Raw genomic sequence first — 14,681 nt, forward strand, 5'->3', positions numbered from 1 at the left:
GCAAAATCTTCACATGTTTTTGTAATGTCAAATCTTGTTACTCTTGGAATTTATGGTAGTTAAAATATTAAACGAAAGCCTTTAAAAAAATCTTTGGCTTCTCTCCCTGCAGGTGATCGAGGTGATTCTTCCCATGCTGTGCAACTATCTGTCCTACTGGTGGGAGAAAGGCCCGGAGAACTCTCCCGACGGCGTGGACTGCTGCACTATGGTGACGTCAGAGCACCTGAGTATCATCCTGGGAAACATCCTCAAGATCCTCAACAGCAACCTGGGCATTGACGACGCACCCTGGATGAAAAGGATTGCAGGTTGGCGATTGTAGAAAATATTTTTATTTCGTCATATTTTTTTTTTTTACCAACTCAAGGCATTTCAGATTCGATTAGAAAACACTCAAATTCTGCCAAGGGAATAAGAATTGATATTTATTTAGAACATTTTGAGATTTTTTTTCTCCTATTTATTAGTTTTAACAATTGAAAAAACAGAACTTGAGCAAAGAGTGAGTTGCCATTGGCATCAATGGCTTCAGTATGTAGGAAGCAGGAATTGTGTTTTTATTACGGAAATATATTCTCAATATAATAAAACTACTATTATCGTAACAAAAAAATGATAGTAATAACAATAAAAAATAATCATTCTGAAGTTGTTTTTTTCCCCTCTGTTGTCAGTTTGACTGTAGAGTGGTTAGATTGCTAAATGTTCTGATTAGACAACCCATCATGTTTATAAAAAAAAATTAAGTTTGTGAAAAGTAAAATTACAGCCTACTTTTTATTAATATTTTCTGTTTTGCTTATGCCAGTGCATTATTTGTTTTTGCCAGTGCATTTTGAAGAATTTGGAAAAAAAAACAAACGGAATCTAAATCTTACAGCTCGTCTCAAACAAGACGCTCGATTTAGTTGACAGTTCTGATGGTTGATGCTGAAGGCAACTATCTTCATGGAGAGGCTGATCTCGACCTATCCAGAGAGCAGCACACACACCACCGAATACACACGTTTTATTGTCTCTCCTCCCAGTCTACTCTCAGCCAATCATCTGCAAGGCTGGAGCCGACCTGCTGAGAAGCCACTTCCTGCCTACGCTGGACAAACTGAGGAAGAAGACCATAAAGGTGAGAGGAAATATTGCACCACACATGGCCATATACTGTAGGAGAATGTCCAGTTCTTACTGTAGCTTGGCTTTATTTTGTTAATTCACTATTTTGAAGTGCCAAGACATGACAAGAACGATGTTACACTGAACAAAAATATAAACGCAACACTTGTGTTTTTGCTCCCATCTCTCATGAGCTCAACTCAAAGATCTAAAAAAAAAAATTCAATATACTCAAAATAACCATTTCTCTCAAAAGAGATTTAAATTAGATTGAATTAGATGTCCTGAGGTCATCCATCCCGACTCACAGGTGTGGCACATCAAGATGCTGATTAGACAGCATGATTATTTCACAGGTTCGCCTGTGTCTTGCAGTTAAGCTTGAAGGGATGCCGCATCCATTATGAATTAATATCTGTCAAGAGTGTTTTTTCCCTCAAATGCGGTGCATTGAAAATGACTCATTTTGAAGTAACACATTACACAACATAACATTAATGTCTGCTTCTGTACAACATAACTGCCAAAGTGTGGCACAGTGTTCATTTTACATCCAGTGGAGAGCAATGTGGTGCATCACAATACTGAATAATGAAGGTTCTGAAACATCCTGACAAGGTTGACATGGTACGTTGTAAAGCTTTAGGCCCCTCAGAACGTTGTTCATGAGGGTTCCCCCTAGATGCAGTTGAATTGACAGAGAAATATGATCATATTCATTTTTGAACTATGTGCAGTGTTTTATGTTTTTTCTTTATTTTTCTTTATTTTTCTTTTTTCATTATTTGTTTCTTTCTTTTGTATGTGCAGATAATTACATATTTTATTTTATACAAGTTTGAAATACATTCATTCATTCATAATCCATCTACTGAGTCAGCAAATTGTTCAAAGTCTTGGCAGATCGTCCACGTGTTATTTTCTTGCTTTCTGTCTCTTAGTTTCTTCTCAAATATCCATTATTATGTTTTTATCTTGTCCATTTGCTCTGATTAATTTGAATGTGAAGCTCCTGTATTCTACTGTAGGATTCATATATTACAGTCGGTGGTTTCTGCATAGTCACCACCAGGCGCTCCCAGAGCTCAGGTGTGTTGTAGGAGACATTGCCCAAGTCTGGTGAAGTGTACACAGTCAATTTGACTGAAGAAAGGTAGGTCAGGTCACACTGAGGCCTGGGCTCTTTTCTTGGTTTAGATCTTGGATCTGCTCAAAGTGTCTCCCTTTTAAAAGACTCAATAGGAACACCTGCATGAAAATGCCTTGAAATAGCAAACCCCTTACGTACCACACCGTGCACTGTGCAATGCAGGTCGTGGCTGAGGAGGAGCTGCTGAAGGCTGACAGCAAAGGCGACAACCAGGAGGCCGAGCTGCTCATCCTGGACGAGTTCGCCGTGCTCTGCCGAGACCTCTACTCCTTCTACCCCATGCTCATTCGCTACGTGGACAACAACAGGTGCCGCACCTTGCCAATAGAAAAGACGACTCTGTCGGTATATTTTTGCTGGTGAGCCATTTCTTTATGTCTCCGTGTTTCATGTCATTCATTCCAGGTCCAGGTGGCTCAAGGAGCCGGACGCAGACTCCACTGAGCTCTTCAGGATGGTTGCAGAGATTTTTATCCTCTGGTGCAAATCTCACGTATGTTTCAACCCTGAAATGAATAATATGATTTTATAAACAAAATTATCTTTTATTATCATTTTTTAACATTTTTTTCCCCCTGTCCATTTATTACAGAATTTTAAGCGTGAGGAGCAGAACTTTGTGGTTCAGAATGAAATCAACAATCTTGGCTTCCTCACCGGGGAGGCAAAGACGAAGATGTCCAAGGTAAATGGAATGGATATTGCGTTTGTTTGATGTACTTGTGGCATGATAGATGTGTAAAATATGATGATGAAATGACAAGGGCAAGGAAACATCACCACAAGATGTCTATCTGGGACCAAAGTCTTGACATGGAGCGTGTTTAAGTTCTCATGGGATTTCATGTGGGTTTTATCTCCAGCCCTCCTCTTTGCTCCGGCTGCAGGTTTTTGACAAAGCACGGCTTGAATGTTGACAGGAGTCTGCAGTGAAATTTCCTTTCTTCCTCAGTGAAGGAAAGAGCTTGCATAAGCAACTTTTCAATAGATGTGCTGAACTATTTCAAAATGTACATGAGACTGAATCAGTACTATGGATTTAAATCCACCCCCACACTGAGGGCTCAGGTCACATGAGGTTCGGTGTGGATGTTAGTCGCAGTCAAACATTGTTTTGTGTAGATGCATGCATCTGTACCTTTTCAAACTTTCTCATCAGCTTCATTTTCAAAGTCTGTGGCTGATTTTGATTTACTAATTTGATTTATGAACAAATTTAGATTATTGTTAATTTGCACATTTTTATATTAATCTTTGAACTAAATTGAAATATTTCAGTTGGATAGCGTCCAGAATGTTTTTTCATGTAATTCTACTGAGATTGCTGATAATGACTGAGACCACTCCTCTTCCTGTTCATACGTGACATTGACACATACAGTATGTATTGTTTGTTATTTTCTTTCATAGCTATATGGATATTTCTATACATTTTACCGCTCATTCACCTGCAAAATTGAAGTATTTTCACTTGCTGTTCTGTATTTTGCTGCTGTAAATACAACTTTTTAAATTATTACAGAAAGGGTTACTTTTTGTCTTATTACTGCGATTAAAACTAATTTACTGGGTCACTGCAACGACTCATTAGTTTCTCTGCCTGTGTTGCTTTTTTTTTTTTTTAGCACAGCCATCCCTGCAGTATATCCACATCCATAAGTACCATTCCATAACACAATGGCACCTCATCCTTTGTGACTTCAGAAGTTTATATTTAGATGTTGGATTAAATCAGTGGTGCCATCTGCTCTGGTTTCAGATCGTACCAGAGGTGTCAGGTCCTGGAGTGATCGTATTAAAACAGAAACCTGTGTCTTCTCTCCATAGTCAGGCGGCGACCAGGAGCGGAAGCACAAACGGCGCCGGGGTGAGTACTACTCCATCCCCACGTCCCTGATCGTCGCCGCCCTGAAGAAGCTGCTGCCCATCGGCCTCAACATGTGCACGCCGGGAGACCAGGAGCTCATCTCCATGGCCAAGATACGCTACAGTCTGGTAACCTGAAAAAAATCCAGAAGCTCAGTCTCGGGGGTTTTCAGTTTTGTGGTGTAAATCAAATTTTAACGAAGTTTGACTTGATGCAGTTAAAAATGAATGATTCTAAGGATGCTTATTATGGTTCTGTAGATTTTAATGTCACATTTAGGCAACTATAACCTTCGAAAGGTTATGCACATATGAGATTGAATTTAAATCTTTAGGATACTTTCACACTGCATTCAAAAGTTGCACAAATCGGATTTGTTTGCTAATATGTGAATCGGATCAAACCAAATTGGTTATAATTTTGTCGGCTCTGGTTGCACGACAGTTTTAATACACATTAGGCAACATGACACACCCAGACATGACATTTCCTCCTGGGTACTTTTTACCAAATCCCACTGATCTGTCTTAACTGGGCCACACTTCCAGGTGCACCCAAGAGTTATCCAGTGACCATCAAAAGACTTGAACGCATCAAAGCAGCATTGAAATTGATGCAAATAAAAACATTTCACAATTTTCTCCTACAACACATATATTCATAAGTATAAACAAACTTAGGTACAGACTATTATGAAATGCATACAACACCCAAGGATTCTGATATTGTCCACTACTAATACTGACCTGCTCTCTATGGTGAATCTCCTCCTTTTAGAAAGACACGGACGACGAGGTGAAGGAACACCTGCGTCAGAATCTCCATCTCCAGGACAAGGTTCTGACCAAGCAAAATTGATCATCATGACAAATAATCTGCTGCTGTGACTGTGTATTACTTTACTGACCTGAACGTGTTTGGTCGACGCAGTCCGATGACCCGGCGGTCCAGTGGCAACTCAACCTGTACAGGGATGTGGTCGTGAAGAGCGAGGAGCCGGCAGCCCCCGAACATTCTGTGGATCGAGTGCAGAGCATCTCGGCCGCAGTCTTCCACCTGGAACAGGTTAGTCAAGAGAAAACAACAACAGTTAGTCGCCTTAGCCGTGGCCACACTTTAAATATGTCTGCACAGAAGGAGACATGGCCAAAGTCACTTCATGGCAGACAGTCACTTCAAGGTAAATGAGGTGATGGTTTGCAGTGCATCTCAGGCAGAAAATGGGAAGCCACTGGCACACACAGGCCTCATAAACAACAACAACAATGCAGAGCCTCTTTCCAGGGATGGGCAAACTTTTAGACTGGTGGGGCCACAATGGGTTCTAAAATCTGACAGAGGGGCCGGAGCAGCAGCAGATGGATGGAGTGTTTTGGTGACCCACTTCATAGGAGAAAAAAATATATCATGGGATATGTAGAAACATGGTTTAATGTCAATTGAAAATGATGGGCCGTATATGGACCTCGGACCTTAGTTTGCCCACACCTGCTTGCTGTGAAGCACTTGTGCAATTATTCAAACTATCGAAACAAATGACGGCTAATGATAATAAATTACATCTCTGACAAAACCTGACTACACCTGTACCAAGTGGTTTATCACCCTAAAGGACCCAGATTTTTTTTTAAAAACTATACATTTATCCTCATTGTGTTTAGTCACTTCCTATTTTCCGTCCCTAAAGGTGGAGCAGCCGCTGAGGAACAAGAAGTGCGTGTGGCAGAAGCTGCTCTCCAAGCAGCGCAAGCGTGCGGTGGTGGCCTGCTTCCGCATGGCTCCGCTCTACAACCTCCCCAGGTGAGTCGGCTGCAGACTTTGGAAGAATTAAATAAAACAGTTTTACCCCCCCCCCCAACCTCGAGTCTAACCTTACATAACAAGAAGTCGCAGAAGTATTTTTTTGAGGGGGGCGGGGCCTTGTTGCTCTTGTTTGCGTGCCCCTCGTCACCCTCTCCTAATGACACTCTCTCCTCTGTTTTGTTTTGTTTTGTTTTGTTGTTTTTTTTATTTTTGTTTTTTTTTCTTGCATAACTCAACCCCATCCTTCCCCTCAGATACAAAAATAATAATTACTTCCTGAATGGCTATCGGGAGGTTTGGCTGGAGAGGGCGTTCAAAGCCTCCAGTTTTGACCGCCTGTTCTCCCTGCTGACGGTAAAGTTGAAACCAACGGGGCGAATGCTTCATCTCTTCAAACCCTTCCCTCCCCGTTCCCTTCCCCACCACCCCTCCCCCACCTCCATCCACCAGGCCGGGGACCGATCTCTGCCCACAGCAACCGGTTTGCTCCTGCACTGTTGATTCTGATTGGTCAGCCAAAGGGGGGAAAAAAATACAAAAAAGAGGCCTGAAAACGACTGAAGGCAACTTATTACTGGAAAATGGGAACACGTGCCTGCTAAAGGTAGTTCCCTAAAGGAAGAAGTGACGAAAGCGAAGAAGTGGGGGGGGGGAATCAATTGACTTTGGCTTCCTTGAACCCAGTTTCCAGTGTTTTTTGTTCTTTTTCTGGATCCCTTTTATTCTTTCCTGATCAAGAGTTCTATTGGGGGTTTTATTTTGTACAGTTTTGCAGTTGTTTAACACATTTGTGCTTCTCTGTTCAATGGATTGTCGAATACAGAACTCGCATTTAGAAGACCGACCTTGAATAGATGCTGAGATTCGCTAAAAAACAAACAGACAAAGAAAGAGCGCAGCCATCTCAAACAACCCAACGAAGGTTTACCGCAGGTATTACAGAGACCAAAAGTGACCAGTCAGAAGAGCCAGTGGGTCCCACATTGACCAATCACCACCTTGCCTGATATGCACTTCCTGTAACCCCCCTTTCCTCCGCCTACATCTGTCCTTCCTGTCTCCTCCTCCTCCTCCTCCACCACCTCTTCCTCCTGCTGCAAAAGACAAAAAAACCTCCAAAACAATTAAAACCTCACCGGAACCCTCCCTAACGCCACTCTACCCCCCCTCCACCTCCTCTCCCTCCCCCTCCATTCCTCTCTCACCTCCTCCTCCCCCCCCCCCCCCCCCCTCTCAGGCATCGCGCTATCAACTTCTTCATCCCGTCCTATCAGAGACTTCGGATAGAGGCAGAGGAGTACTCCTTTGAGGAGAAGCTAGTTCAGGACCTGGCAGTAAGTACCGGGCTCGCCTCGGCCTCGCCCCCCGCCCCCGTGCCCTGCGTTGGCACCCCGCTGCCGGCCCCGTCCGCCGAACGCTTCCTTAGCCCCGCGAGCCCCGTCGAGCCGTGGGAGCGCACCCCGGCAGGGACGCCGCCCCGGGCGCCCAGGGGGCCCCGCACCGCTAGGCGGGCGAGAGCCTTCAAGCAGAGGCCCGTCAGGGGTCAGAGGCTGCATGAGCAACTCAGGAGACACAGGGCGCAGAGGCACAGCTCCCCCGGCGCTAGAAAAGCAGGCCGTGCCGTTCTGACCGCAGCGGTAAGGAAGGACTTAGCTGACTTAGCTGTTCCGACCTGGATTCAAACCCATCAGTTGTCTTTTTTTTCTTTTTCCTTTTTTTTTTTTCTTTCTTTCCCCGCTGTAAATCTGTAGTGAGTGTGACGGTGCCGTTCCAGTGCGTCCTGTGGCCGTGAAAAGTCAAGTGGCATGCTCGCGTGGGTTTCTTCTGTGAAGGTCACCTCATGTCTGTATGCAGATATCAGTGGCGGGCCGTGCATTTCATGCCTTGGCCGTCAGTGACGTCATATTTAGTCCACCTTAAATTAATACGCCTCATATTACCCCCCAATATGACACCACGCCTCAAGAATCCATAGAGAATCACACTGACACATCATGACACGTCATATAGGTGACGCTGTTGAGCAAAACGTAGTTTCCGGATCATTGAAATCATAATTGGTCTATGACCCTGGTGCGTAAAGACCTTAAGAAGGCCATGGATGCAATCAAAACTCACAAAAAAGGTGATTTTGAGAGATTCCTTGACAAAGTCCACCAAAACTGCACTCTTGTTCAGACTTGTCCAATAAACTGCATCGCCGTATGAGAGACCAACAAGACGATCAGGAAGCAAACTAATGAACTGTTATTAAGCAATTGAACATGCTGGCGCAGCTGCTGCAGCAATGCACCACGTTATTTGCATTTTAATTTGCAGATGATTCGGCAATTAAACCTTCGTATTCTCCTTCAACCGTCGTGGGTTCGCCGTGGTAGACACTGCATCTCCGGGTTGAGTTCAGCCTGTAAGGTTCTCAGGTTCTTATCCAATCAGCCCCGCCTTATTCCGCCATGCTTGTTATTGTGCTACATGCGCGCGATAGCGTCATCAACTGGAGATAATCGTTATTGTCGCAAGACCGCCAGCTCAGTGGTCTAGTGGTAGAGTGTCCGCCCTGAGACTGGCAGGTTGTGGGTTCGATCCCCGGCCAAGTCGTACCAAAGACTGTAAAAATGGTACCCATTGCCTCCCTGCTTGGCACTCAGTGTTGGGGGATGGTTCAAATGCGGAGGACAAATTTCGCATCCTTGGTGATGTGACAATCACTGGGACTTTAACTTTAACTTTAAGATGACATTTTTACCGTGGGGGATTTTTTTTTTTGACGATATATCGCAAACGATCAATCCCTACTAGCTAGCTGATCTCGGCGTCACAGACTCGCGATCTTATTGGCTATCGCAACTAACTGAGGTCCGTTCATTTTACAGTGGTTCTGCAGGCCTAAGGCGCATTTCATGGCACCTGGCAACTCAAGCTAGCTGGAATATGATTGGATAAAAACTACCGTGATATACGACAATGGAAGCAACGCATCGAAGTGGATATCATACGACATGAAAAGAAATGATTGGAGAATAACTTTATTATCATATTTTCGGGAAATTGTACTTTTTCTGAGTATGGTTAGGCCAGCAGAGACGGCCCGCCACTGGCAGATATATATACGACAGATTCATCCCAAGGCCCAAAGCGCTCCTATCAAGTCAGCCACAGTCACGGACCTTTAAAGATCCATTTAGATTTTTTGAGGAGTTTCAGTTTCATCCCGTCTCCAGAGTTTAGACGCTGAAGTAATCGAGTGGAGTAATTCTCTCTGTCAGACTCCTGCATATTCTTCACGCTCATCTTCACCAGTCAGCCTTCCCCGCTTGCATCTGTTTGCCGTAACACGCATGCACCTGGAAAACAACTTCCAAAACTTCCCCCAGCTCATCGCCCACTCTTAACTCGACTCGTCCTGTCCCTGTCACCGACCACCAGGGCATGACAAGACAAATCTCATCCGCATGCCAGTGCTTGTGGAATGTGACTAACTCATTTCATTATTTTTATTTTTTCCGGCAAAAAGTGTACAAACAAATCTGGCTGTAGGGGAGTTTGCAAAGATAGAGGAAATTTAAAAAAGAAACAACGAAACATAAAAAAAACAAAACCACGTAATGAGTCGAAGCTGAGCTGTGAAGCTCTCGCGAGCTTGACGGAAAGTGACAGGAGAATGTCTGATGGAAGCTAACTGCCGACACCCGGCGGCCCCTTGCAGAAAACCCCCATGAAGATCGTGGAAGAGGAGGAAGAGGAGGTGGCTGAGATCCAGCCGGACCCCCTCCACCAACTTATACTTCACTTCAGTCACAACGCTCTCACAGAGAGGAGGTGAGAGTCACATCTCTGAGCAAGGAGGATGAAACACTTGTACTAAGTACTCGCTTGTAATAAATTATAATGACTTGAAACTTCCTGCGTTTCAGTCACCTGGAAGAAGACCCGTTGTATATTGCATATGCAGACATGATGGCAAAGGTACCCTCCAATGCAATTATCAAGTTGGGGAAAAAACAAAATCTTGCAAATGAAGATTTCTGAAACTTTGCCCCGTGTCTGTAGAGCTGCGCAGAAGATGAGGAAGAGGAAGAAGAAGAGGGTAAAGAAAAGACCTTTGAGGTACGCCGTCAGCCAGAGGGAACTGGAGCATATTAGCCAGGAGTCAAATCTTCCTGGTCAATTGAACTTGTCACTTGGCCTGTCAGGAAAAAGAGATGGAAAAGCAGAAGATCCTGTACCAGCAGGCGAGGCTGCACGCCCGCGGGGCTGCTGAGATGGTGCTGCAGATGATCAGCGCCAGTAAAGGTAACCACGCTTTTCAGGCCGCCGCTTTAAAAGAATCACATTGCATCGTCTTTTCCCCCTATTTGGAGCTTGCACGCACATCCTAAATGTGAAAACCTTAGATGGTCAATGGTCTGCGTGGACCAGAGTTTAGCAAGAAGGCCATTTTAATTCTTCCGCTATTCCCCCAATTGGTGCCTTGTTATGAGAGCCGATTGCAAAATTACCCCGCTGGTATTGCAGGAGTCACCGTTATATAAAACTCAGGTCTGCTTCTCTGATTACTAAGAAAACACAAATATTTGCAAATTATTCATTGTTTAGTAAATTTATTCACTCAGTCTTTCAGGGGTTTTTTTCTTACGTATTTGAGTGAGTCGGGTCGGCCTCACCCATTGATTCGGCCTTAACTCAGGCTGCGACATACACCTGCATAATTGGGGGAACAAATGCTCAGCAGTAGGGAAGGGCAACAAACACTTAGCCTCTGCAGGTCCGAGCAAACGCGCCATCACTTCTCGCCACCAGGTCGCCTGGGCCCCATGGTGACGTGCACCCTCAAACTAGGGATTTCTATCCTAAACGGAGGCAACGTGCAAGTTCAGCAGGTCAGGCTCCACCTCTCTCGTGGTCAATTGCTTGTTTCGTCTTTATCAGCGAATCAATGGGTTTCGATTAGCGTTTTCACGCCTTTCCCCGACTTGTCATTACCTAGAAAATGCTTGATTACCTGAAAGAGAAAAGAGATGCAGGCTTCTTCAAGAGTCTCTCAGGACTGATGCAGTCTTGCAGGTACCGTTTTACCAAGTGAGCCGAAATGGAAAATACTGTTTGGGCATCACATGCTTTAATTTGTACTTTTCCTTCTGCCCCCTAGTGTCCTGGATTTGAATGCGTTTGAGAGACAGAACAAAGCAGAAGGACTTGGCATGGTGACAGAGGAGGGTTCATGTAAGTTGAGACACGTCTGCGTCCGCGTCGATGTGTTTCATCTAAAGTCGAGTCCATCTCCTGCTGTGAACGGGGGGAAAAAAAAAAACAAGGTTTTGATTTTTATTTCTTGCAATTAGCTAATGCTGAACCATGACAACTTAGTCACTATTCTGTAAAGGTAGAGAAACCAGACAAAATTCACTCTGAATTTTGTTTCCACGCGAGTACTTTGCTGCCTGAACTGCAGTCTCCTTACTTACTAATGTTGTGAGCGTCTTGTCTTTTGTTTTGTCTGGCAGTGATGAGAGAAGCGTGTGTGGGCTTTACATGTAAGTGTACGTTAGCTGTGTTAACGACTGAAGGCAGGATAGAGAAGTAGAGGACATGGTCCAGCATTAACCTCCCCTGTAAAGATCCATCAAACTGCGTCTGTCCCTTCATCATTCAGTCCTCTGCTAAACATTACCACCAAGTTCTCTGTGTAACTATTCACCGTCTCCGTTTTACTCGAGTCCCGGGGCCTGATTTACTAAGATCCGAAATAGGGGGCGGTCACTTGCCCACGCACTAGATTACGCATTATAAGTTTATGTACTGGGGGCATCTACTAAAATTACACGCGTAATTGCCAACATTCGCAAAAGTGGTCGAGACGGGCCAAATTAAATTATGACCAACCACCAATTAAGGGAAAAATCAGACAAAAAAATGTTTCATTGTGTGGAATATATATCTGCGTACACGCAAGTGCGCACACCAGCCCCCCAGGATCTAGTATAATACTATATATTCTTCTATATTCATTAAAGGTCCAGTGTGTAAGATTTGGCCTGATTTATGATTTTTGTATTGGTAAAAGCTTATGAATTAATGTATTCATACAGCCCATGAATACATTAATAAAAGTGTATACTCCAGCACAATAAAAGTCATTTGGTTTTCCTACCCTCAGAGCGGTTCTTAAATATGATTTGGCAATTAAACCTTCATATTCTCCTTCACCCGTCGTGGGTTCGCCATGGTGGACACTGCATCTCCGGGTTGAGTTCAGTCTGCAAGGTTCTCAGGTTCTTATCCAATCACAGGACACGTACTTGTGAAGTTCAGCATAAGGCTAGGTAGTAGGGATGGGTGAGATGGACTAAAAATGTTATTACGATCATTTCTGGCATTTTAATAATTGCAATAATGATAAAAGGGATTATAAAAAAAATATAAAACAGTTGAACTCCATCTTTTTGTATTTTTTTGAAACCGCACATTTTCGAAACCACACTCGAAAAAAACGCGTTTACACGAAGCCGTATTAAAAAAAAAAGAGAGAAAAATCCTGTTTACATGGATACACTGGAAACGACTGAAATCTTTACTGTATAAATAAGAATATACAAAGATCAACTTGTTACCCAGTTAGCTGCCGTCTTGCACCACCATATTTCTAAGGAAGCCTGGTGTGGACAATCCAGGCCACCTGACGTGTCTTCAAATAAACCAACAAAGAAGAAGGTGGACGAGGTGTCCAGGTTTGTGTGCGCAGGCCATTGTAGTTCACTGGCAAGCTCAGGAAAGGGAGCGTGAGCGATGAGCACTGCAGTCTATAATGTAACCATTGGATGTCGCTGTTTCTGCTCAAAATCTTCATTTCTTTTTTCGGCAATTATTACACACTTAACCTTCAACCCTCATTGCGCCCCATGAGGAGGTCAACTTCGTCATTGATTAACGTGTCATGACGTTTTTGCAGGTGCAAAGCTTTAGTAAATCAGGCCCCCAGTCTGCGCTCATTAGCCATCCGGCTGAGCCCAGTCAACGACTGCCCGAACTCCCCACCCGCCTTTCTAAAATCAATCCCCCCGCCCCCCTTTTTTTTTTTTAACTGCATGACTTGAGTTTTTTCCACACCTGTAGCTGATGTTTCATATCTCCTTTTGTACTGTAACTCAATGTCCTCTCTTTTTTGCTTGTGTCTCCATGTGTTGATTGACTCCTTCCTGTCATTTAAAAACAAACCCAAACAAACACAAACAAACACAAAAACATCGACGGCAGTCCACACCAAGCGGGGTAAATACTAGACTGTGTAAATCGTCCTGATATGGCTCTGCTTCCACCCTGAATGTCTGCTCCATATCTGTGGTCCATCGTCCCGCGCCTATTTGACACCCCACCCCACCCACGCCCCACCCCAGATGTCTGTAGGCACCCAACCGTGCATGCGGACTGCCAGTGTACACACAAAAAGATGGATCTCCGAAATCCATTGCCTGTCCTCTTGTGTGTCATCTGTCTCCACCCCCCCACCCCCCCAATCATAACACCTTACTAATGCAAACCCCTGGTTAGCAATACTCCTCTCTACCCCACCCAACCCAACCCCCAACCCCGAGGCTGTTCAGTCCCCACCTCCCAACCAATTGGACTTTGGGGGGGGCCTGAGGACTCTGTCACAGCCCGAGCAGAGCTTTTTTGTCTTGCTTTGGATGCCGGGGAAGGGGTGGTGGGCGGGGACGGGGCGGCTATTTCACAAAGCTGGTTTCCATACAGATCGCTAACTTTCACATGGTTCTCGCTGAGCCCAAAAGAAAACGTACCTGTGAACATTCGGTGAGCGCCGTTAACCCGAGTGCCTGGTTGATTTCCAAGTGATTTTCCTCACTGCTTTTCCTTTTTCGGAAGGAATCGATGAATGAATGAATGACGAGCTTCATCAGGCCAGGTGCCGGCCTGCATGTGAAAGTTACTCCGCTTCCTCCAGCTTATGGAAACGTCTTTGCGTTTTCACTCTTGTTTAAATTTTTAGTTTAAATAAAAAAGAAAAAGAAAAAAAGAAGCACTTTGGATTCCGTTTTAAACCCGGAATCTAAAGGCCCTGGACATAAGCGAAGTCTTTTTTTTTTTTTGAACATGAAACCTGTCCTGCTTGCCTCAACTGAATTGCTTCTGAAGAGTTTTATAGGTTATTTTTCATTAGAGTACACAGCAAAAAAAATTATAGTCCTTTGTGCACTTTCACCATTATATTCATCACATTGTTTTCTCTTCCAAGGTTCTAAAGTGCTACAGAACGATGAGTTTACTAAAGATTTGTTCAGATTTTTGCAACTTCTGTGCGAGGGCCACAATGGAGGTGAGGTTCTTGCATTGTATAACAGGGGGTCTCTTTGGATTTCGTAGTGAATATGCTAACTATGAAATTGTTTTGTTTTTTTTTTCCTTTTTATCTGCCTTGCACAGATCTATTTTTTCTCCTTTGAATGTATCTTATAAATAGGAGATACCCGATAACCTGTGCATTGTGATAATGCGAATATGCTTAAAAATAAACATGGATTATCTGAATGCTGAATAATTGCATATGTAATTTAAAATGGAAAAAGTAAAAGCGGTCAAGACAATATTTCCTCTGGGCAGATTTCCAGAACTTCCTGAGGACCCAAACTGGGAACACAACCACAGTGAACATCATTATCAGCACTGTGGACTATCTGCTCCGGCTGCAGGTGTGTCGAGCAAGAATTTATAGTCATGCATAAACAACAACAA

The 14,681-nt window shown here is 43.9% G+C and overlaps 1 protein-coding gene across 6 annotated transcripts in view; it reads left to right on the top strand.

The window, feature by feature from the left end:
- ryr3 (ryanodine receptor 3) overlaps positions 1 to 14,681 on the top strand; it is a 136,342-nt gene that overhangs the window by 107,952 nt on the left and 13,709 nt on the right. For 3 of the 6 annotated variants that reach the window (XM_076037452.1, XM_076037456.1, XM_076037454.1), the window contains 20 exons: positions 113 to 311; positions 1,032 to 1,126; positions 2,426 to 2,571; positions 2,669 to 2,756; positions 2,856 to 2,948; positions 4,091 to 4,258; positions 4,908 to 4,967; positions 5,061 to 5,195; positions 5,818 to 5,930; positions 7,171 to 7,267; positions 9,640 to 9,752; positions 9,848 to 9,899; positions 9,984 to 10,040; positions 10,127 to 10,226; positions 10,734 to 10,813; positions 10,921 to 10,997; positions 11,083 to 11,156; positions 13,188 to 13,202; positions 14,185 to 14,265; positions 14,550 to 14,638. In XM_076037452.1, coding sequence (XP_075893567.1) covers positions 113 to 311; positions 1,032 to 1,126; positions 2,426 to 2,571; positions 2,669 to 2,756; positions 2,856 to 2,948; positions 4,091 to 4,258; positions 4,908 to 4,967; positions 5,061 to 5,195; positions 5,818 to 5,930; positions 7,171 to 7,267; positions 9,640 to 9,752; positions 9,848 to 9,899; positions 9,984 to 10,040; positions 10,127 to 10,226; positions 10,734 to 10,813; positions 10,921 to 10,997; positions 11,083 to 11,156; positions 13,188 to 13,202; positions 14,185 to 14,265; positions 14,550 to 14,638 — 1,932 coding nt within the window. Of the gene's footprint in view, positions 1 to 112; positions 312 to 1,031; positions 1,127 to 2,425; positions 2,572 to 2,668; positions 2,757 to 2,855; positions 2,949 to 4,090; positions 4,259 to 4,907; positions 4,968 to 5,060; positions 5,196 to 5,817; positions 5,931 to 7,170; positions 7,571 to 9,639; positions 9,753 to 9,847; positions 9,900 to 9,983; positions 10,041 to 10,126; positions 10,227 to 10,733; positions 10,814 to 10,920; positions 10,998 to 11,082; positions 11,157 to 13,187; positions 13,203 to 14,184; positions 14,266 to 14,549; positions 14,639 to 14,681 lie in introns of all 6 variants that reach the window. The other 3 variants (XM_076037453.1, XM_076037457.1, XM_076037451.1) reach the window with 2 other exon arrangements.

Source organism: Nelusetta ayraudi, unplaced genomic scaffold, assembly GCF_046127955.1.
Source record: "Nelusetta ayraudi isolate G7.1 ecotype Tasmania unplaced genomic scaffold, CSIRO-AGI_Nayr_v1 ptg000052l, whole genome shotgun sequence".
In the NCBI taxonomy this organism is placed as follows: Eukaryota; Metazoa; Chordata; class Actinopteri; order Tetraodontiformes; family Monacanthidae; genus Nelusetta; species Nelusetta ayraudi.